Raw genomic sequence first — 22,536 nt, 5'->3', positions numbered from 1 at the left:
TTTACAAAATTAACTCCAATCAGAGTTGACAGCAGCAAAGCAGCCCATCTCACCAGCTCAACAAGAGCTGTTTGTCATTCTCCCCTTGGCCCACTTCACATTTGACAAGTGACAAGACATTTATAATACAGTAACAAATGCTCCAATTTATTCACCCAACCTAAACAAATGTAGACAGTGCTGGTTGCTGTTGCTAATCCATGCCAGAAAATGCCATGCTATTCCTTTCCCATTTGTCTGTCTACTAATCAGACTGGAACAATGCTCTCTTGTGGGTGCCTCGCTAACCCTTTTGCCTCTCTCCCTCCACTGCTAACTTTTTACAGGCCCCATTTTACTGGGAGTGACTTTGGGGGTGGGGGAGTAAAGATTAGCAAATTCAAAAAAACTGTCATTGGAAAATCGCACCTCCAATGAATACAGAACACATCCTAACTTTTATCAGAACCAAGCTGATTTTTAAATGCCATGCATAGATGAGCCACATATAGATCTGTTAGTTTCTGAAACAGATTAAGTTATCTGGCAAATTTCCTCTGCATATTATTGTGGGGAACGTTGTTCTATATCATGAGCAGGATATCATGTTTGTTACTATGATTTGCATTTTTGTGAACTGCCCTGTGATCTTTGGGTAAAGGGCAGTGTAGAAATTTAATAAATAACAATTCACATACAGACTTGCACAGGGAGGAAATTAACAGGATCATTGTAGGTTGTTTTATTTTGCTCAAGTAAGGTGCATGGCAAATGCCTTGATTACAAGATCTAACAGGGGAATTAAATGCCAAGGTCTATCACAATCTGTGAAACACCCTTCCTCAAAATAATACAATTTGTTGTCCTTACTAAGACATGGGGGAAATATGCATATTCAACACTTACAGTCAGATAAAGAAACATCAGCTAATACAACTATTACAAGCCCTTCCTTTAATAAGGAAAATTATTTATTACTATCTTGGCAGTGGTTTAAATATGATTATAAATACCCGAGTTTAATATAAAACTTCCATGTCTTTTAGTGAATCCAGTCTTACCATTAAAAAAATGGGCAGGCCCTTTATGAACCAAATATTCAGTAATTATCAGCACAAGTCCCTCTAATTCTAAAAAGAGGTATATTGCATGTTTCCATTTTCTCCACTAGCCACTACAAGCTTGATGCAAGTTTTGATTCTTCTTGGATTTTTGTGTGGGAAAAAACAAACCAAACAAGCAAACTGGTTAGATGACAACTCATTAACAACCAGTTAAAATGCCCACAGCTTCCCTTTTGAGGAAGTGTGTAATGGCCCAGTTCAGACATTCCTATCTCAGTTTATTATGCCAAGATATGCCCAAACCTCCTGCTCCTACAAAGTCCTTTTGCTAAAGCTGCAATCACCAAGAAACCTGCAATTAATCAGAGTTTCCTGTTTTGTTCAAATCAGAAAACTATGGTTACCAGCTTCAGAACAAGCCAGGGTATTAAACTAACTTCAAACTGTAGTTTACTATCCTGACTTGTTCCAAAGCTGGCAACCAAAAATCAGAAGAAATGGAAAACTGTGGTTTATTAGAGACTCCTTGGTTTAAAAACGGTGAAGAGAAGATATAAGAGGCAGTGTGAGTGCATATCTCAACTTAATCAGCTGAGGTATGATTGCCTAAAATACAACCAATGATAGCCAATTAACTCATGACTGTGGCTCCAATACACTCTTCTCCTCCACCCTGCTGCTTATGAAATAACACTAGAAGATTTACCAAAGTTTTCAGCAACTGTTTTCTCATTTGCATTCTTAACTAGACAAAAAAGTTATTTCTTCAAATAAATGGTATGTAAAGATAATCACTGCCTGCATCCAACGCAGCATCACATCAGCACAAGGATTTATGTTTGCATGATTGAACTTTCTTGACTCTCCTCCTACACACTGGCAGAGGAAGAGGAATGCGGGGGGAGTGCACCGCCCCCGGCAGCGCGATTCTGGTGGGGTGCCATCGCAGCTCCCCCCCCCCCCCGCCTGTGCTGGACGCCACGCCCCTGCAGGCAGTGCACCAGCCCTGCCCCGCCTGCTCTCCGCCCCCTGCCCCCCCCCAGTGCCGGAGCATGAAGCTCCGCTACTGCTCCCGCCATGTGTCCCTGAAATCTGTTTTGGGGGTTACCCCAAACCTCCAGAGTATATTTGAGGAGGGTGTAGGGAGGGAGAGGATAGGAGGGACTATGCTGTTGTGCAAGCGCAAATCTTTGTGTTGACGGAACACATTAGTCAGATACTTCCCCATAAAATTGCCATGGAAATACATGAAAGCTGCATTTCAATTCTGTACCAGAAAATAAAATCCCACAAGTTCTGTACTGCACTTTGATACAGCATGCGCTGTTTTCTCTCATATGGCAAATATTAGCTTCAGGAGGAGATTTAAAACCAGAGGAAATGTGCAGGGCAAAGGATTAAAAAAGACACCCGCATAATGGCTCCATTCCAACTTTCTGGTCTGCTGAACTTTACATACATACATACATACATACATACATACATACATACATAAATCACACACACACACACTTGTTAATTCCTGCAACATATTTAGTTGTACCCTAAATAAAGAGGTGAATGAGAGAGTGATGAAATGCATGTGCATAAATACTTATTCAAAGGCTCTGATTCTTTAGGGAAGCCCACAGTGACCTGTTGTATCAATGTGAGTTCAATTTGATGTCCCAGTCATTTCTTCCCTTCTGAGTAATGGATTACAGCCAGCCTTTGGCCACCAAGGAGTTAATTAATAATAGCAAGAAAGCACGTGTGGACATGGCATAAGGCAGAGAGCCACAAAAGATGCAGAGCTTGGGAAAGAAATAATCCACAAAACTGAACCAAAAAGCCACATTCTTATGCAAAACCAGACTTCCTGTTCCCATCCCACTCCCCCTTCACCCCACTGACAGAAAGCCCTTAAAAGAATGTCTGGCCCAACAACAGAAAGGTGCTAGCCATATAAATAGTCACTCATTTCTGTATCCTTTCAGCCAACCTTCTAAATGCCCACTGGGGCAGTTTCCCATTGCCAGAAATTCAAGGTCAATATGAAAGTTTTGAAGAGCTTGTCCCAAGCATTCAGGAACAGTTCCTAAACCAATGAAAAGAGAAGTGCTTTTTTATATATATAAAGGGGTTGGGGGGATCCTTCCTATAATGCAGTGGAGAGCATGCCAGTAACACAACTGAAGCAGGAGTAAGGGAACATGTCTTGCCTTTAGCAGACAGAAAATAAATTTGCAGCATTATATATATGACCCCACAAAACTAACTTATAGCAAAAATCACAGGGATAGGGAGAAAGAAGGAGGAGAATTTAGTGGGCACTGACCACAATGCTACATCAAGATCTAGAATGTTGTTCCTACGGGGATTGTTGTTGTTGTTAAACATTTCATTAATCAGGATTGTATCCAAGAAAGTTACTGTGCCTCCAGCAATGGGACTTCCTCTCCTCCTCCCCCCAGCCCCCCAATCTGCACTAGAGCAACCCTGGATCCTCTGTGGTGAATGCTGGAATCACTAGAGAGGGGTGGGGGGAGGTTCAGGGGGCACTCAGAGGAAGGAGAGGGAGAGGAAATTCCATTGCGCAAGCAGACTGTGAGTGGAATGACTTTGTTGGAAATAGCCCTCATGGTCCACAGCACAATAATTTTCACCAAGCAATGCATGTTGTGATACTTAGAATCATAGAACTGTGGAGTTGGAAGGGCACAAAATGGTTGTCTAGTCCAGTCCCCTGCGATGCAAGAATCACAGCTAATCTTCCAAGGCTTCCTGTGGATTGGGGGGGGGGTGTTATCCTGACATTCTGCAGTGCCAAAATGAAAGAGGAAAAGGCATATTCTGTCAGAATCCCCTCTCCTCTCAACACACGAGGAAGGCACCGAGGCTCTGCCTCTTTCCAGTTCTTCCTTTACTTAAGTCCTACACGGTTAGGCATTTGCTTTTGGTAGTGCAGTTCTCCCATTCACAATGTTCGAATTTCTCTCAGGAAAAATGGCTACTCATCTATCATATGCACATATGAATGTGTTCCACTTTGTGCTGGTGCTGCTTCTGATGTGGTTGGGGGTCCCCCCCCCCAAGGTGGGGTTACTGCAAAACATCTACAGAAAATCGTCCATTTTGTTGCAATAAAGAAGGAGGAAGACACTTGCGTCAGGTCCAGAACAGCAAGATTTGCAACTAATGAGCCCCGTCAATGGAAGCCCGCATAGAGACTTTTGTTTGTTCAGCAAGGCTTCTCCCCTCTGCCCACCTGCTCCCTGCAACTGGTTCAGGGATGGGGGTGGCAGCAGAGCACCCTAGAACAGCATCCACGTGGAGGAGAGGGGACAATCGCTCTGACTGGCAGGCTGAATGACTGTAAATAATATGATGTTGAATTCTTCCTCTTATTTTTAAATACAATGGCAACACCAACTAGGCCATTGATAATTCGCCTACTATTACGCACAAAATCCTCAACAGCCATGCTGCTAAAAAAATCCAAGACAAAATAATTCTCCGTGTGGACCATTCCCCTTTAACCTAATTGAAGCTTAACTAGGGTTGCCATATTTCAAACAGTGAAAATCTGGACAAGTTGTTGAGCTTTTTTAGCAAATTTAGAAAGAAAGAAAGAAAGAAAGAAAGAAAGAAAGAAAGAAAGAAAGAAAGATTGCCAAAAACAACACTGCCAACATGGGCTGCCATACGTCCAGATTTTCCCGAACATTTTAGCAATTTCTGCCCGGACACTGCTTCCGACTGCAGTATTATGTCTGGGAAATTCCAGGCATATGGCAACCCTATCTTAACATTAAATCCAAAGCACTAGCCCTCACAATCCAAGATTCAGCAAATTTCCCTGGCACATTTCTCTCAAACATAACACGCATCATTTCTGGTTTTCCAAAACCTGTGGACTTGGTCATTAAAGACCATATGCCAACATATCCTTATGGACACTTAATACATATTCTTCCATACTTTGATTCTAAAACCATAAGTTCTAAAGCAGCCCTAAATTTGAGAGAAATACATAATTTTTGTAATGCACGAATGCTTTAACAAGGGAGTGCTCACAAATTAACATTCCAAAATGGTTGCTTGCATCCAATTTTTGTTCCCTGCATACATTAGGAGGAGTTGTAAAAGAGATGGGGTGGGGGGTGGGGAGAAGCAGCAACAATAGAGGAATGCATTCTTTGTGGAAATACAAAATTCTCTTCTCATGCTTATAAAATTTGATGTTGTTATATATTTTACTTCTATTGCCTCCATACTTTAAGCTAACCTTGAATTCAGTAATATGTAGGCATCTTCTATAGACTTGGGACTGAGCTCTTGCCAAGTGAATTAATTGCAACAGTCAGACTTCAAATACATACATAAAAGACCCTGTTAATGGGGAGGGAGGGAATAGCTTGGGATGCAGAGAAGGAAGAGTAATACGCACAGAGAAAACACTAAATAACTTCTCTAGACTATATATCAGAAGTAGCTAATACGGCCCCTTTCATCTCCAATCAGTAAGTATGGCCCTGAACACTGGCCATACTTACTGTCTGGGGCTGGTGTGAGTTATGGTCTAAAAACATGTGGATGGCACCATGTTGGCTACGCTTGTTGAAGACAAAAGAAGGAATGAACTTGTCCAAACCAACCTCAAAGTGTCTCAGTCTTCTGGTACTAGTCTAGAACTCTCTTGAGCAACAATTTCTCTGGCCACATTACTTACCCGCTTTGCAGGTCCTGCCATCTTCTTCAAGCTGGACTCCAGTGGGACAGTTACAGCTGTAAAAGGGGTCTCTTGGAGATAACAGGCACAAATGGGAGCAGCCCCCATTATTATCTTCACAGGGTGTATGAACTTAAGAAATCAGAAAAGAGAGAAGAGCATTTTACACTTTTCCAGAACGCTGAGGAGCATCAATTCTCTGAGGTAAGCTAAAAATAAACATTTCTCCCCCAGAAGTACCCTGTTCTTAACAACTCTGAAAATAATTTAAATATATATACACTTGTGGGTTTTTTTTTTACTGTATATTACATTTTGTAGAACACATCTTTCCTAAATTTTAAGAAGAATTTAATGCTACATAATGAGGCTTAGAAAGATCTCTAGAGAAGCAATTCACACAGTGCATGTGTACACACTGACTTCGCCTGAGAAAATCCCTTTTAGGTTGCCCGCCCACCTTCAAAATGTAGTTTAGAAACTAGGGACAAAAGTTGTTTAAAGGCAAAACTGTGGCTGGAATGCATGATGCAGCTTCCCTTTAAAGAAGACGCGAGCTCAGCAAATTACTCGTACAAGATCGAAAGTAGCTTGGGGATTCTGTGGAGCAACTCCTGAAAATGTTGTAGAAGCTGCTAGGAGCCTTGTAAGCATGAGGAGAACGATCGCCTGCCACAGTCCCAGGACTGTTAAAGAGATTTCCTGTGGCAGCTTTAAAACTCCGTTTGCACAATGCAACTTGTATTTACTAGTACCAAACACAATTGTAGCAAATATATCAGTCCCTCCCCTTTCACATACACATATTCATAAGGCCAATCCGTTTTTAAGTTGTGTTTTGTTATAGTTGATTTTAACACCTCCTGGAAATAATCTCACTGGATTATGGCAACAAGAAGAAAGGCAGCCAACAATACAAAAGGGGGTAACAATTCAAGTGTGCCAAGAAAATCAGACGCCAATATTCTGTGCACTCCCAAATTATCACTGCCTTGTCTGTGGGCCATAATCAGACCAGCAATATGCAAGAACCATTTGGGGGGAGGTGGAATCCAAATCCGATCCTAGTCAAGAGACAATGGCATCTCAGCTATTTCTAGGAGATGGTATCTCCATATGCACCAGGTTTTCCTCGCTACTGGCCAGAAATACTGTGACCCAAGGGCGGGACATTCCCTCAGCTGAGAGAAATGTCAAGAATTTCAGAAAGCACCACACAACCCCATCGGGAACGCTAGGACGAACTGTAGCAGTGCACATACTCAGTGCATTTTAGTGAAGTCTTGCACCTGTTTCTCGGCTAGAGCAGATCTTAAATTCTTTTGTTTACTCCACAGTGCTTTGCTGTCAACCTATCTTCCCTATTCAAAGTACAGCCAGTACCACATCCAGAGACCAAATATTTCAGGTTTATTAGATTCAGGACCCAAGGGTCTGCTTATACTTATCTCTAAATCATGAGCTTATTGTCTACTTTCCCAATAGCATCTATAAACTACAATATTCTGAACAATGAAAAGGCTGCAAAACAAGACCACGGTGTACCATATGTTCCATATTTATTTTTATTTTACACAGAACTTCCACTGATGAAAGATAGAGGCTCCATCTACGTGGATATTTGAGCTCCTAAATCAACTGCTGCAAAGTTTCTCAATAGCTATATTGATACCTGGCATTAGTAATATTCAAAGTGGAAAACAATTCCTTAGAACAACCTGTTTAAAGAATGGCAGAGGTGGTACTCTGAACAATCAATTTTAGATAAAAGCCTGAGCAGGAAAAATAGCTTGGAAATATCTTCAGAATAAAGAAATTCTATTTATTTGACTTTGCTTCCTAGCACAAAAACTAGGAATCGCCTGCATTAGCAATCTGTGCTAATCTTATCTTCTGCTGTTCTGCTCCATAAGGTTACTTAGAAATTCACTGCATCCCCACAATAATTAATAATTATAATTAACTGACTATACATTGTTGCCTTTCTAGGCTCTGCATTTGGTATTCATTTGTATGGCTCTAGCTTGTCTGATCCCTCTGACATCAAAGCAGCTAAGCCAATGACAGCCAAAGAAATTGTGACATCACCACCTGCAAAGCTCCTCTGAAACATCCCTGACATCAAGAGGTGGAAAAAATCAAGGAAGTTACTGAAGAAGTCTAGAAGTCAGAGGATGAGATGTTACGTGCAGAAGAGCTTCAGCTTGCTTCCAAGCAATTCTGAGCTCGTTGGCTATATACATGCTAGTGTTCAGTAAACATAGAGGCAGAAAAAACAGTTGAAAGCACCATGGCACAAAGTCTGTCAAATCCAGTATTTGAGGACATGATAGTTAAAACTCACACAGCCAAGCTAAATTTCTGCCTAACTTGCTATTCATTCACAATGCTTGCTAACATCTGCATCAAAGAGATGAATCATTTATGTTCTCTCTCTGAAGTTCCTGGGTGTTCTCCCAAAGTCCCAGATTTAAAACCACACCCACTCCACATGCCTAAACTACAGCAAATAAATGTAGGAAACGTACAATACGGCTGCCTTTCAGGGCTCAAAACCTGGATGTCCATTGGCGAGTATAGTGCACTTAGTATTTCTCTCCTTTTCTCTCCCGTCCTTTTGTTGCAGGCATGAATGGAGCGAGTCTGCCAGTCCGTCCAGTACAAAGTATCCCCAGCCAGCGTCAGTGCAAACGGGTGTGTGAGGCTACCTTCCACAACTTTTTGCCTAGATTTGTGGGAGGAAAAGCATTTTAGTTGCCATAACGATTCCATGAGCCAAGATGTGAGCTCCTTAAAGGCTTCAGTCAAGATTTAAATAAAAGACAACTAACTTCCATAAACAGCAGCACATCAGTTCACCTAGAGCAGTGATGGCCAAACTCGGCCCAACAGCTGTTTTGGGACTACAACTCCCATCATCCCTAAACAGCTGGAGGGCCAAGTTTGGCCATCACTGACCTAGAGCTATCCCAACCATACTTCAACCCTCTCTGCTGAATCATCACACATGCAAAAATATATACATTGAGGCTGCAAATTATTTTTTTAAAAAAAGGCACATGGGTGTGCAACCATTTTTCTAAGCCTTCAAACACCTTGCTCTTTTTGTAGCAATAATTAGTTCCAGCTGATTTCTGTTACAGTAAATTCAAGCCACTATGCAGAATGCAAATTGCTCTGGAACACCATCAAGCCAGTAACAGAAGCGGGTGACTGTGGCAGCCTTTGCAGCATAAAAGGTTTACTTCTTTCAAGCTTATTTAGCACTACCGAAACTAAAGCACACTCAGACATGAAAACAGCCTGTTTGTATTTTCCATTACTGCTCTGAAATAATTTATTAGTTTGTAGTACAATATGAAAAGCAGCTTCATTTCCTGATGCAAAGGAATTGAGTTGGCCACAGAACATGGGCATGTACTGAACAATGTTCAATGCCCAAGGCCAGGGATTTCTCAAATGAGCCCATAGGGGGAAATCTAGAGTATCTCAAACTAACTGACAGCAATGCCTACCAGGAGGAGCAGACAGGAATTCTGAATCTAAATATTGTTACACCGTACAGGGCCGCTATCCTTGCTTAACACAGTGGTCTTGAGGAGGGGTAGAGGGTTCCCAATATCACACTTGCTTCCTGGATCCTTTCAACAACATCCCTTAAGCGTGTGATACAAGCTAACTGCTAGTTGTTGCTTTTTACAATCCAAGTGGCAAAATACGCCAATCAGATGTTCTGAACTATAGCAACATTACTTTATGGCAGCATTATTTTTTTTAAAAGCAACCCACTGTCAAACATATCTTCCTTTAAAAGAGCAAGCACCAGTAAGTCTGAACACAATGAGAGTTTTGAGTTTCATAGCAAATGTTGTATGGTTTGATGATGAAAAACCTTTACAGTGGTACCTTGGGTTTGCATATGTCTTGGTTTGCATACATTTTGGATTACAAACACGTCAAACCTGGAAGTGCATGTCCCAGTTTGCAACCTTTTTTGGGATTAGAACCCCCCCCCTTTTGGGGGGGATTAGGAACAAATTTTGGGGGGATTACGAACAAATTTTGTTTGGAGGCCCCACTGGCGAACGTGTGCCTTGGGTTACAACCTGTTTTGGTTTACAAATGGACCTCCAGAATGGATTATGGTTGTAAACCAAGGTACCACTGTAGTCAGACAGTTTGAGAAATGTAAAATTTATGTGAGGAGGAAAGAACACGAACACACATGCCACATACCTGAAAGAGCCGTCCAGATTTGCTCTGTGAATGAAACTCAGTTTTGCATCAGCCCAATAAAGCTTTTGTTCCTCAAGATCTATGGTGAGTCCATTAGGCCAGTAAATGTCAGAATCCACAATTATTTTCCGAACACTGCTGTCCATTCCAGCACGCTCTATTCTAGGTGTCTCCCCCCAGTCTGTCCAATACATGTACCTAGAAAGTATTAAAAATACAAGTGTTATGGTGGCGGAGTAGACTCCTGAAGTTGACTTGCCTCTGAAATCTAAAAGGAAAAACCGCCAGAATATCAAAGGTTCCTTTAAAACTCGAGCACCATCTGTTTAAATGTTATACCTTAACTGACTGGTTCTAGAAGTGAGCAACCTGCAGGCCAACTTGCAGCCCTCTACTTCCTTCAGTATGCCTCCTCCCCCAAGAAAGGTGACCACGGATCCTGATAATGTTGCCCACCCCCGCTCTAGAAGAAAAAAAGTATTGCCTAGAGTGCCCTGAAAAATTGACTTGAAAACCGACTCTTACCCCCCCCCCTTTTTTAAAAAATCTCTGTGTATTTGCACAATGGCTCTGGTAGAACCTCTAAGCTTATGTTAGCACAGATTTCATAAGATGCAAATAGCTACATGCTGCATTCAATCTTTCAATCTACAATTTTATTTTCAGTGGCGTAATATAAGCTCTTCCATGTAACACAAAAATTAATATTGCACCTGGTTAAATAGAAGAGTTGAGCAACAACTTATTTATTATGCACTTCTGGCAATTAATCAGAGACAACTGAGCCAAACTGACAATAGCACAAGAAACTAAACTGGTTTATATATGCCAAAGAATACAGGTGCAATGGATACAAATTATATACAAACAATAATGCCTGTGCATCACATTTCACATCTAATTTTATAGTAGTAAATTACCTATTATTAGGCAGCATGCTGACATTAAGGATACAAAGATAAATGTACTGTATACTAGCAATAAATTCATGCTGAGGCTGATTTCACACCCTTCCTCTTAACCTTAAGATACCACAGCTATGCAACAGGGGACAATATACTTTCCATTCAGGAATCAAGTGCATGGACTTTTAAAACCTAAAAAAAAAACAACAAAAAACAACCCAGGAGTGCTGTTCCACAAGAAGAGGGATTTCTCATTTGTTAGCTTGTGTTTATGCAATACACAATGTTCCTCCGAGATACAGAGTGAATAGACAGGTGAAGAGAACAACTCTCTAAAAATTAAACAGGTCAGGAAAGGAAAAACAAACTCTGAGAAAATGTAAATGATTTCTAGGCTGTTTCAAATTTTCAACTGGAGGATCACCTATAGACTGAAGACAGACACTTTGCTAAGTCCAAAAGTGAATGTGAAGTTCCTTCTATACAAAAGTAATTTCCTCTCCTAACGAAACAAGGTTCATCTACCCAGCATACAAGAATACAACATAAACAGCAAGGCTGTTAATTTCATTGTACACAGGTTGTACATTGACAATAAAGATATTACAGTGGTACCTCGGGTTACAGACGCTTCAGGTTACAGACGCTTCAGGTTACAGACTCCGCTAACCCAGAAATAGTACCTCAGATTAAGAACTTTGCTTCAGGAGGAAAACAGAAATTGTGCGGCAGCGATGCAGCGGTAGTGGGAGGCCCCATTAGCTAAAGTGGTACCTCAGGTTAAGAACAGTTTCAGGTTAAAAATGGACCTCCAGAATGAATTAAGTTCTTAACCTGAGGTACCACTGTATCATCATCATCATCATCATCATCATTATTATTGGTCTACTTCACTGTTTTGTTTTCCTTACAGTCAAGCATTACATGAGGAAAACGTTGTTGTTTTTAAAAATCAAGGACTACTTAGGTCCTGTGAAGAAAATTCACCAACTACTCAACATTTATACTCATTGTTGGCATACTGAGGTTGTGGTCGAATCAGTTTGTGTAGCTTTTCCAGAAAGTATTGTTAAAAAGCCCATACAATGGAATGCTAGGTAAACACATCAAAGTGTTCCTAGTTAAGGTCAAACATTCCCAAAGACAATAGGAAAATCAAAACATAATACCAAATCCTACACAATTTATGCAGCTATTGTAGTCTACTTACATTCTTTTCCAAACAAGTTGCGATCCAAAGCGGATAAAAGAGACAAGAAAAAGGCATAACCATTTGATATGGAAACACTGTCATTAAATGCACGGGGAGACAATGCTAGTAAAGGCCATTGAAACGTAAATGCCATACCAAAACATGCCAGAGGAGTGCACCTATTAAAATAGCCCCCCCCCCCCCAGTCTGTGAAACACGCTAAGAAAAGCCAGGACATTCTGGAAGACTGACATAATCGCAAATTTAGTTAAGCAGTATGGGAAAAAATGCCAACTGAGAGTCTTTTGAAAGCAAGGCCATAGTTAACTAATGAATTGTTCCACTAGTGAAGGAGAGAGACACAAGGAGTGCAACGTTTATTTGTATTTTATTTATTTTTTGGATGTCTATCCTGCCATTAAGGGCATCTACCCTCAAAAACGCAACTTTTAGATGCCTAATATCAACAAAGACAAAGCATGAATAACTCTTCCCGGCTCAGAAAAAGCTCAATATGGAGGCCAAATGGCCAAAATATTGGGAAATTTTGGAACAAGAAGGAGACAGATTAAAACTGCAGAGTTATGAAAAACTAAAAAACAAAGTGCGAGATTGGCTTCATTATTATCAAATAATGGAGGCTTACAATTTGGATAAGAAAATTGGTTTTCAGGTGGAAAAATCAAAACTGGAAATAGAACTGTTAGAACCCAAAACTAAGAATTTGTCAAGAATGTATAACTTGCTGTTGAAATGGAATACTCAGGATGAAACGGTTAAATCTGCTATGATTAAATGGGCACAAGATGTTGGACATAATATCATGATGGCTGACTGGGAACAGTTATGGACCACAGGTATGAAGTTTACGGCATGCAATGCCTTAAGAGAGAATATAATGAAAATGATATACAGGTGGTACACGACACCAGTCAAGCTTGCAAAAATCTATCATTTGCCCGATAATAAATGTTGGAAATGTAAAGAGACCGAAGGTACATTCTTTCACCTTTGGTGGACATGCCCAAGGATTAAGACTTTCTGGGAGATGATCTATAATGAAATGAAAAAGGTACAGTATTTAAGTATACCTTTCAGAAGAAACCAGAGGCCTTTCTCCTGGGCATGGTCGGCCAGTTGGTGCCAAAGAGGGACAGAACTTTCTTTATGTATGCAACAACAGCAGCAAGAATACTTATCGCGAAGTATTGGAAGACACAAGATTTACCCACCCGGGAAGAATGGCAGATGAAAGTGATGGACTATATGGAATTGGCGGAAATGACTGGCAGAATCCGAGACCAAGGTGAAGAGTCGGTGGAAGAAGATTGGAAAAAAATTTAAAGTCTATTTACAGAAACATTGTAAAATTAAGGAATGTTAGAAGGTTGTTGGAATGAAGTAATGTGGTCTTAGCAGAAATGATATAAGGATTAGGTTAAAATTTATTTTTTTGATTTGTGAAAGACGTGAATAACAGTATATCAAGATAAATTATTAGGATAAAAACAAAGTTGGAAGGATTTGCTGAAACATCTAATTGAACTAGAATACAAAAAGGGAGGTGTGAGGAGGTCAAGGAAATAAGTAGATGAAAAATAAGTTACGGGAAGGTTTGGTTTGTTTTTTGTTCGTATTTTTCTGTGCTGTTTTTCTTACTTTTTTCTATTTTTTTGTCTGTTTGTATTTAGTGTGAATTTAGTGTTTTCTTTTTGTAACCTTTAAAATTGGAATAAATATTATTTTTAAAAAAATAATAACTCTTCCCGTCCCCCCACCCCACCCCGGCCCAGCTCTTGTGAAACTTGTCTGCAATAGGGCAAACAAGTTCCACCAGAGGAGCCATGAATAATTTGCAATCAAATCCACTGTCATTATAAATGCCCTTCTGAGTACAGATGGATTTAAATGTTGCACAAGTGTTTGTTTTTTCTAAATCGCTGTTGATTTTTCAGATGCAGTCGATCCTTGCAAGGCTCAACCCAGTTTGTTACTTCAACCTCTGAAAACAACCCTTATTTCTGATTAACAAAACATTAGATGTATGTATCTTGTTGGAACGCTGAAAGTGGTTCATGTAAAAGATTACTGTGTCAATGAATCGAAGAGCCAAAGATACATCTACAAAGCAACAAAGGAATTAGAAAAACACTTAGTGCGAATAACCAGTATTTCTATGAGCAAGTTCCAAAAATACAGCACATGCCATTAAGCTACCCCCCATGAAACCTGGCACACAGAAACTCATTAGTTCATCTAAGGGAAATGGGAAAATGAGATGGAAGATAACATTTTTGCTTCATGGTAGTTCAAGCAGAAGAACTGGAACTTTTGGCACGTAAATCAAGGGAGTTCTGATAGCCTTTAGCAGTTTCACTCCAGGAAAGGCAGTTGTGGGAGCAAAGGGCAATGACACCACTTTCCCCAAGGACGGATATTTTCCTGCATAGCTCCAGAACAGGCAGGATAATTGTTCTCTCATACAGGGCATTGTCCCATACTGTCTCTCCAAACAGCCCCCCCCCCAATCACCTAACACCATTTTGCAAACAACTGTGTGACAGATTCCACTAATGCATGTGCAGGTTGATCTTGGGAAACATACATGGAAGTGCAGCCACGATGCCATGGGAAGCATTTATATACAGACAAGCTCCTACCAAAGTAGGAAGCTTCAGGCCCCTCTTCTCCCATATTTGTTGTTGTTGTTTAGTCATTTAGTCATGTCCGACTCTTTGTGGCCCCATGAACCAGAGCACGCCAGGCACTCCTGTCTTCCACTGCCTCCCACAGTTTGGTCAAACTCATGTTCGTAGCTTTGAGAACACTGTCCAACCATCTTGTCCTCTGTCGTCCCCTTCTCCTTGTGCCCTCCATCGTTCCCAACACCAGGGTCTTTTCAAGGGAGTCTTCTCTTCTCATGAGGTGGCCAAAGTATTGGAGCCTCAGCTTCAGGATCTGTCCTTCCAGTGAGCACTCAGGGCTGATTTCCTTCAGAATGGATAGGTTTGATCTTCTTGCAGTCCATGGGACTCTCAAGAGTCTCCTCCAGCTCCATAGTTCAAAAGCATTAATTCTTCGGCGATCCGTCTTCTTTATGGTCCAGTTCTCACTTCCATACATCACTACTGGGAAAACCATAGCTTTAACTATACGGACCTTTGTCGGCAAGGTGATGTCTCTGCTTTTTAAGATGCTGTCTAGGTTTGTCATCGCTTTTCTCCCAAGAAGCAGGCGTCTTTTAATTTCGTGACTGCTGTCACCATCTGCAGTGATCATGGAGCCCAAGAAAGTAAAATCTCTCACTACCTCCATTTCTTCCCCTTCTATTTGCCAGAAGGTGATAGGACCAGTGGCCATGATCTTCGTTTTTTTGATGTTGAGCTTCAGACTATATTTTGCGCTCTCCTCTTTCACCCTCATTAAGAGGCTCAAGTTGTGACATCTGCATATCTGAGGTTGTTGATATTTCTTCCAGCAATCTTAATTCCGACTTGGGATTCATCCAGTCCAGCCTTTCTCTCATACTAGCACCCAGTAATTGCTCAGAACATGGGTAGGGATGTTTGTTTGTTTTGTTTTTTTGGATATGTGGAAAATCAATAAAAACATGATGATGATGATGAGATGTAGGTAACCTTTTTCAGACCCTGAGCATTTTCTTGTGAGCAACCTTATGGGTGCTGTATCTTCCATGATGTCTGTTATTATTTTTTACCACACTTACACAGGAACCAACTAGAAAATAATGAAAAGTGCCTGTTTCTATACAAACTCTAGTTGTTCAGCTTCTAGGTTAATTTAGAATTCAAAATTTAGGACCTACTGCAGAGATGAAAATTAGGCACGGTACATGAGGCCACATTGATCAGTACAGGGCACAAGGTTAACTGAACACTCGTCAGAAGAGTTAATACAGTCTTCAAGTTAATGTAGTTTAATGCAGGTTGCAAATCTATTATTGCTTTATGACCAATAAACTACCGTACTTAAAGGCATTAACCCCGATTAAGCAGCTCCAGTCAAAATTAGAAACTTAACACTAATCAGTTTCTCCATAAATGAGTTTTAGACATATAGCAGCACCTGAAGGGAGTACATTTTGGTAATATTTCATCTTCTGGGCACAGCATTTGGCTTTGCTATTAAAACCTGTGGGCCAGATTTGATGTCCTGACCATTTAGGTTGACGGCATTGTATTTAATAACAAAATTGAGGTAGGGGGAGGACAAAGACTGAAAATATAATGAAATGCTACAAATGTTGTCATCCCATCAAATGGCAAAGTCCTACCACCTCCTTCCCAAAGCTGGGAAAGCACTAACTAGGCTTTGAGAAGGGGAGGGGGACTCTAGGACCCTGTCAAAGCCCTCATGCCTCCTTCCCAAAGCCTAGCCCCTTACTTAGTGGGCTGTGAGATGGTGCCCCCTGTGCTCAGCGCCCAGTGCATACACACAGTCTTGGTGGGTGCAAAACTGATATCCAAAAATAACTCTTATAAAAGTGGTTTATTAATGAAGTAGTAGAAAGGTATAGCGTTGTATCCAATAGTGTCCCTCCACTTATGGAAGGCACTTTTGACCCAATAGTGGGAAGGGTGGGCAAGGGATTTTAGGCCATTTCCCCGTTCCCATTTGCAGCCACTTCTCCGAAGGCTCAGAGTGTTGAAAGTGAAAGAGGATTTGCAAATATCACACTAACACACTTTAGGACCATGTAAGGTTCTGTTGGATAAAGAATGTCTAGCCAGCAAAGAGACACAAAGGGATACAAACCCAGCTTTGGATTGTCAGGTTGTGGGTAGAGTCTCTTAACAGCTGTACATGGACTATAAATGTTAGGTGAAAATTATTATTTATCCCTTTCTTCATTGTTTGGCTAAGCTAAACAAGGCTCAACATGCCATGCTCAGTCTACTTTGAACATCCAAGAGGGCACAACCCACAAAGGTGGACTGCAACAGAACTATCTCCCATTCAGACATATACTAGAACCAGCAGCACAGTTATTTTAGACTCTGGACTTAATGGTTTAACAGGGGAGAGTGTCTCTTCAAACCTTAATTTGTATTAGTTCACTTGCTCCAAGGCCAGCATCACTCCATTGGGGAGGCCTCCTGCTCATTCTGAGTGGGGCCCAGGACCTCTGCCTGACTGTACCACTAGATATAATCCAGTGCAGAATGAAGTTCTAGGTCTGCCACTTTAAAGCCTAAAATGCCCCACCTGGGAAACAAGACTGAATTTGCACACTTCCTAATTCTTGGGCCAATTAGAGCTATTCAAGACACAAATAACATGGTACTCCAGAGCTAGGAAACCACACCTCTTGCCAGATACAAAGTATCTTAGCATTTTAAATTGGAAATCCCTGAAAGGATTGTTCAAGCAGATAAGCCACAAACAAAATTGTCATCTTTATTTATTATTTAGGATGCACCAGGCACTGTATAGATATTTTTAAAATATATTGCCGAGTTACTGCCTACAGACTCACAATCTTTTTTTAAAACAAACAAACATGAGAAACAGAGGGGAATTGCTCAAATTTTGCCCAAGCTGGGAAAGAGTGAAAGTTGGATAGTTCAGTTGGTAGAGCATGAGACTCAATCTCAAGCCCCATGTTGGGCAAAAGATTCTTGCATTGCAGAGGTCTGAACTAAATGACCCTTGTGGTCCCTTCCAAATCTGCAACTGTACACTTCTATGATTCTATGAAGGAAAGCATTCAAATTAACCTAGAAATATAAAACAATACAAAAGAAATCCAAGCACTACATCAAGAGGGAAATGTGTAAGACGAGCTAGGAGTTTTTAATAATTTTTACAATGATACTGAGAAGAGGCCAAGTGAATATTTAAAGGAAATTGGTTCCACTCATAAGAGTCCAATTTTTTTAAAAAAAAACAAAGATTCAGAGAGAAAAACAACAACATGAGTGTGAGCGTTTAATAAGATTCATGTGTGGTGAAATGGAGGGACCAAGACAAGAGACAGAAACCAACAAAAATAGAAATTTACGTTTGATAGAAAATAGGGGGAGTCAATGAGGGAAAACAAAATAGGTAAAGTATACAATTATTATTGTGTAAAGAAAGTAGGATGACATGCAAGAGTCAAGAATAGTATCAGTGTTATCATACTCCCCCCTCCATGTCACATGACTCATTTGGAGGAGACATGTAAGTTTTGGGGCGGGGATGGGGGAATGTAAATGATATTAATTTAAGAATGGTATAGCAAGCACTATCTTAATCCTGCATTGTAATTTTGGAATTACTGAAGTTGGGCTTCAATATCCTTCTTTGCTATGTGGCTGGATATCATTTTTGTTACAGATAGGTAGCCGTGTTGGTCTGCCATGGTCAAAACAAAATAAAAAAATTCCTTCCAGTAGCACCTTAAAGACCAACTGAGTTAGTTCTAGGTATGAGCTTTCGTGTGCATGCACACTTCTTCAGATACACTGAAACAGAAGTCACCGGACCTTTCTATATAGTGAGAAGGTGGGGAGGGGTACCCATTCCCACCACCCTTCTGAGTAATACCCCTCCCCACCTTCTCACTATATAGAAAGGTCCGGTGACTTCTTTTTCAGTGTATCTGAAGAAGTGTGCATGCACACGAAAGCTCATACCTAGAACTAACTCAGTTGGTCTTTAAGGTGCTACTGGAAGGAATCATTTTTGTTCTTTTTGTAACTTTTTGTTAAGTTGAAAAAAATAACCAAATCACTTGTGTTGTTATTTTGTTTTTGTTTTTTTTAAAAAAGAATGGAGGCAATAGGTCGAAACTAAAAAAAACAACCAGGACGGCTTACGAACAATGAAGGCATTACTACGCCTTGTCCAACCAGTGAGGGGCACAGAATAAAGATACAAGAAATTAAATGCACATATACTATTAAGGAACAACTGCTTTGGGCTTCCAAAACTGAGTTCATATAATATCAGTAACCATACATATTAAGCAACCTCGGGATAATCATAACTACATTATTGCTTACACATCTGCAAGGAGGTGGTAGGTTTTAAATCAAAAGCTGGAGCAAGATGAAAGCCTAAGGCTGGGCTCCAAAGACTTACATTAGTAATGCCATGTGGGATTTTTTTATTTCCTTCCTTGAACAGCAGACGTTCACCAGAGCTTATCAAAATCTGCTTTTGAAAGTCCCGTCCCCCGCCAACTTTCAAAAGCAGTTTACCATGTGTCAATGGGGGACCGCAGTTCAAGAAACCTAATCCCAAAGTCTTCTTGGATACATGAAAACTATTCTGCACATCAGTGGATCCCAGCCAAGGATCACCACATGGTAAGTCCTTTAGCAATATGGTAATTTGTCACTGCACTAACCAAAGGTATGTGTATAAACAGTACCTCACCAGCCATGGGGGGGGGGAGCTTTTGGTCTCTTGCCTCTTCCAATTTCCTGGAGTTGTTGAGGTAAAAGGACTACACATCAGCCATACGAATCTCATTGTTCTAGATAATTTGTTCATGCCAACGTTAGATTATAATCAGACATCTGGTACTGCAAACATTGGTCTAGTTCGTATTTAAACCATAGGCTAAAACAAACTACAGTGATGCCTCGCAAGATGAAAAGAATCCGTTCCGCGAGTCTCTTCGTCTTGCGGTTTTTTTGTCTTGCAAAGCAACCCTATAAGCAGCTTAGCGCTATTAGCGGCTTAGCGGCTATTAGTAGCTTAGCGGCAAAGCGGCTAAGCGGCTATTAGCAGCTTAGAAAAAGGGGGGGGAGCGAAAAAAATAGCAAGACTCGCAAGATGTTTTCGTCTTGCGAAGCAAGCCCATAGAGAAATTCGTCTTGCGAAGCGCCTCGAAAAACGGAAAACCCTTTCGTCTAGCGGGTTTTTCGTCTTGCGAGGCATTCGCCTTGCGGGGCACCACTGTATTGTTTAATGCGAAGTAGCAGTACACTAGTGCATGCTGCTCAGAAGTTTACTGATACTCCTACTACTTTGCCATGTTGTCCAAAACTGTGGTTTGATTCCCTCCAGAAGCAATAATAACCAAGGTCTCTTCAAGGCTGGCAGTTTGTTGTTTGGAGAAAAACCAAACCACAAGCCCAGGTTTAGATAGCATGAGAAGCAGACCCTGGCTTGTTTTCTCTGTGGCGAAGCAGCAGGAAGAGTTGGGAAGGAATGATGCCGGAACTTTTTACATGAAAGTGAAATTTTAAATTTGTTATAAATTATGGCTTAATGTTACATGCCATTGAAAGCACAGAGTAAAAAAATACTGCAAAAGAGATTTTGTGGTGTAAGTGGGTGGTAGAAAGTTGAATGGTATTGATCCAGCTCTGCATGCAAATTCCAAACAAATTGCCAGAAGAACTGCATGGAGAATTATTCATGCTCTACATTTGCACATGAAAAATAATAGTACTTTAGCAAAATATTCCCCACCCTGAACTAAAAAATGTTTGTTCATAAAAAAGAGCATGTTTCTGTGCTAATTGACTTGTTTGGGTTTTTTTTTTTTTTTTTTTTTTTTTTTTTGAAGACTTTTATTACACTATATTTCCTCATAATGAACTTCAAATTTTCCAGCCACCATTGCAAAATTTGAATTCCAATCCTTTAAAAAGAACAGCAAGGGTACTCATATCAAATGTTTTCCACCAAAATCTAAAAGGTCGTGTTGAACGTCTTACAACTAGAGAACTGAACTATTTTCAATGGTGCATTGCAGGTATTTTCTAACCATCCAACAAAAAATATATTTTCGCTTCATACATCTAGAGATTAAGACAATAAAAATCACAAGCACCTTATTCAGTCTTGTGTTGTAAATGCCCCCTGATGAATTCTAAGATTACTATGCTATGTTCTGTCTTTCGCAATAAAGTAATACAGAGTAGTACTCTTGACTAGGAAAATAACTTCTAACAGTAGGAGTCTTGCATTCACAATCTACCATGAATAGCAGAAGTAGAGACAACTGAGAAAAGTGAGGCAGAATGAAACAATTGCTGCAAAATAAAATCTGACCAGGATGGAAACTTTGATCTGGAATTCCTATTGGACTGTTAAGAAACTACAGTAACTTGAAGAAAAACAGATATTCCGTTCATGTATAATTATTTTGTCAATATGCTCCCAACATGCCTTTTGAAAAAGATGGGAGGGTGGCAAGAAAGCATTGGGAAGCCACCATCATCACAAACAAGCCCCCAATTTTAATTGTGGGGAGGTGCCAACTTCCAGCACCAGGCCCAGTCCCCCCCCCCCACTTCCAGTCCGGGGTTGCCCTTGGCTGCTCCTATAAATGGAGCTGGAGCAAGAGGTCACATTTTTGAAAGAGGTCATCCTCTCAAAGTCAAAAACAACTTTATAAAACACGTATAACAGGGGAAGGCAAATTTAGAAAATACTTTGCTGAACAGTAACTTATCTCCAATACTCACTAGCTATCAAACCGTTTTTATACAAGGACAAGAGAACATGCCCTTCACATTTATATCACAGCCATAGTATCAAGGGGTGTTAAATAAGTTAAAACAAGCATCCCTTCTCTCCTATACAGAGGAAATTTCTAGTAACCAGCAGCACAGGGCAACCCACCAAACAGGACACCAGACTGAAAAAATCTCCTATACTTGGCACAGATAAATGACAAGTGTGAGGATAGCAATGTGAGCCCAATTAGTGGGAAGAGTTATGAACATCCCCCAGTCTAGTCATAGAAGTAACAGTACAATGACGCAAAGGGAAAAAGAGGTAGCTTCAAGCTGCTGCTTAAATTCCTGGTTTCATGGCCTCATGAGAGGCATTTCTAAATGTACCTTTTACAATTCCAGTGTCCTCCCCACACAGATCACTCCCATGTGTCAGATATCTAACTGGAGTGGGAGAGGTGTTATGGGATTCCCTACTAAGGAATGTCCATCATCCCCCCTCCCCCTTCTCCAAGTATCCTGCCTCTTATTGAAAACATTATAGTTAGGCTGATAAATTTTAATGAGACAACTCCAAGTTTTAAGATTGTTTTGCCTATGACCAGTCTCTGGGTGTTGCTGTTAGCTTTGGTGATGTAAGCTGCGCTGAGCACCGTTTTTAAGGCGGGATATAAATATTTTAAGTAAACCAAACAGTCAAAATGTATCATTCCTCAGAAACCTGTCTGGAAATTGCGATTAGCAAATCCCTGAAGCTAAAGATCTAAATCTTTACAGTCTTGGCTATAAAAGCTAATGGCTCTACCATCTAGCTGTTAATGGATTCCCTTATACTCTGTATTTGGGCAAAGATTCATATGAGAGCTTATATAGAAGAACCACACTGTTCACTTAATTCTTGTTCATAAGCGAAGCTTTCCATCCAAAAAAAACCCCAAGCATGCAAATTCCACAGCAAGATGGTAATCCATCACAGGCCTTTTAAATACTTGCATGAAAATGCTTCTTGATTCCTGCCATTATATCCCAC

At 40.5% G+C, this 22,536-nt stretch overlaps 1 protein-coding gene across 1 annotated transcript in view; it reads right to left on the bottom strand.

Moving 5' to 3' along the window:
- LRP5 (LDL receptor related protein 5) overlaps positions 1 to 22,536 on the bottom strand; it is a 121,956-nt gene that overhangs the window by 63,979 nt on the left and 35,441 nt on the right. The window contains exons 3-5 of the mRNA XM_081843583.1: positions 9,991 to 10,188; positions 8,283 to 8,479; positions 5,755 to 5,886 (exon numbers count right to left, since the gene is read on the bottom strand). Coding sequence (XP_081699709.1) covers positions 5,755 to 5,886; positions 8,283 to 8,479; positions 9,991 to 10,188 — 527 coding nt within the window. The remainder of the gene's footprint in view (positions 1 to 5,754; positions 5,887 to 8,282; positions 8,480 to 9,990; positions 10,189 to 22,536) is intronic.

Source organism: Podarcis erhardii, assembly GCF_964252035.2.
Source record: "Podarcis erhardii genome assembly, chromosome: 1".
Classification (NCBI taxonomy): Eukaryota; Metazoa; Chordata; class Lepidosauria; order Squamata; family Lacertidae; genus Podarcis; species Podarcis erhardii.
The sequence above is the reverse complement of the archived record's forward strand: the minus strand, read 5'-3'. Positions and strand labels throughout refer to the sequence as shown.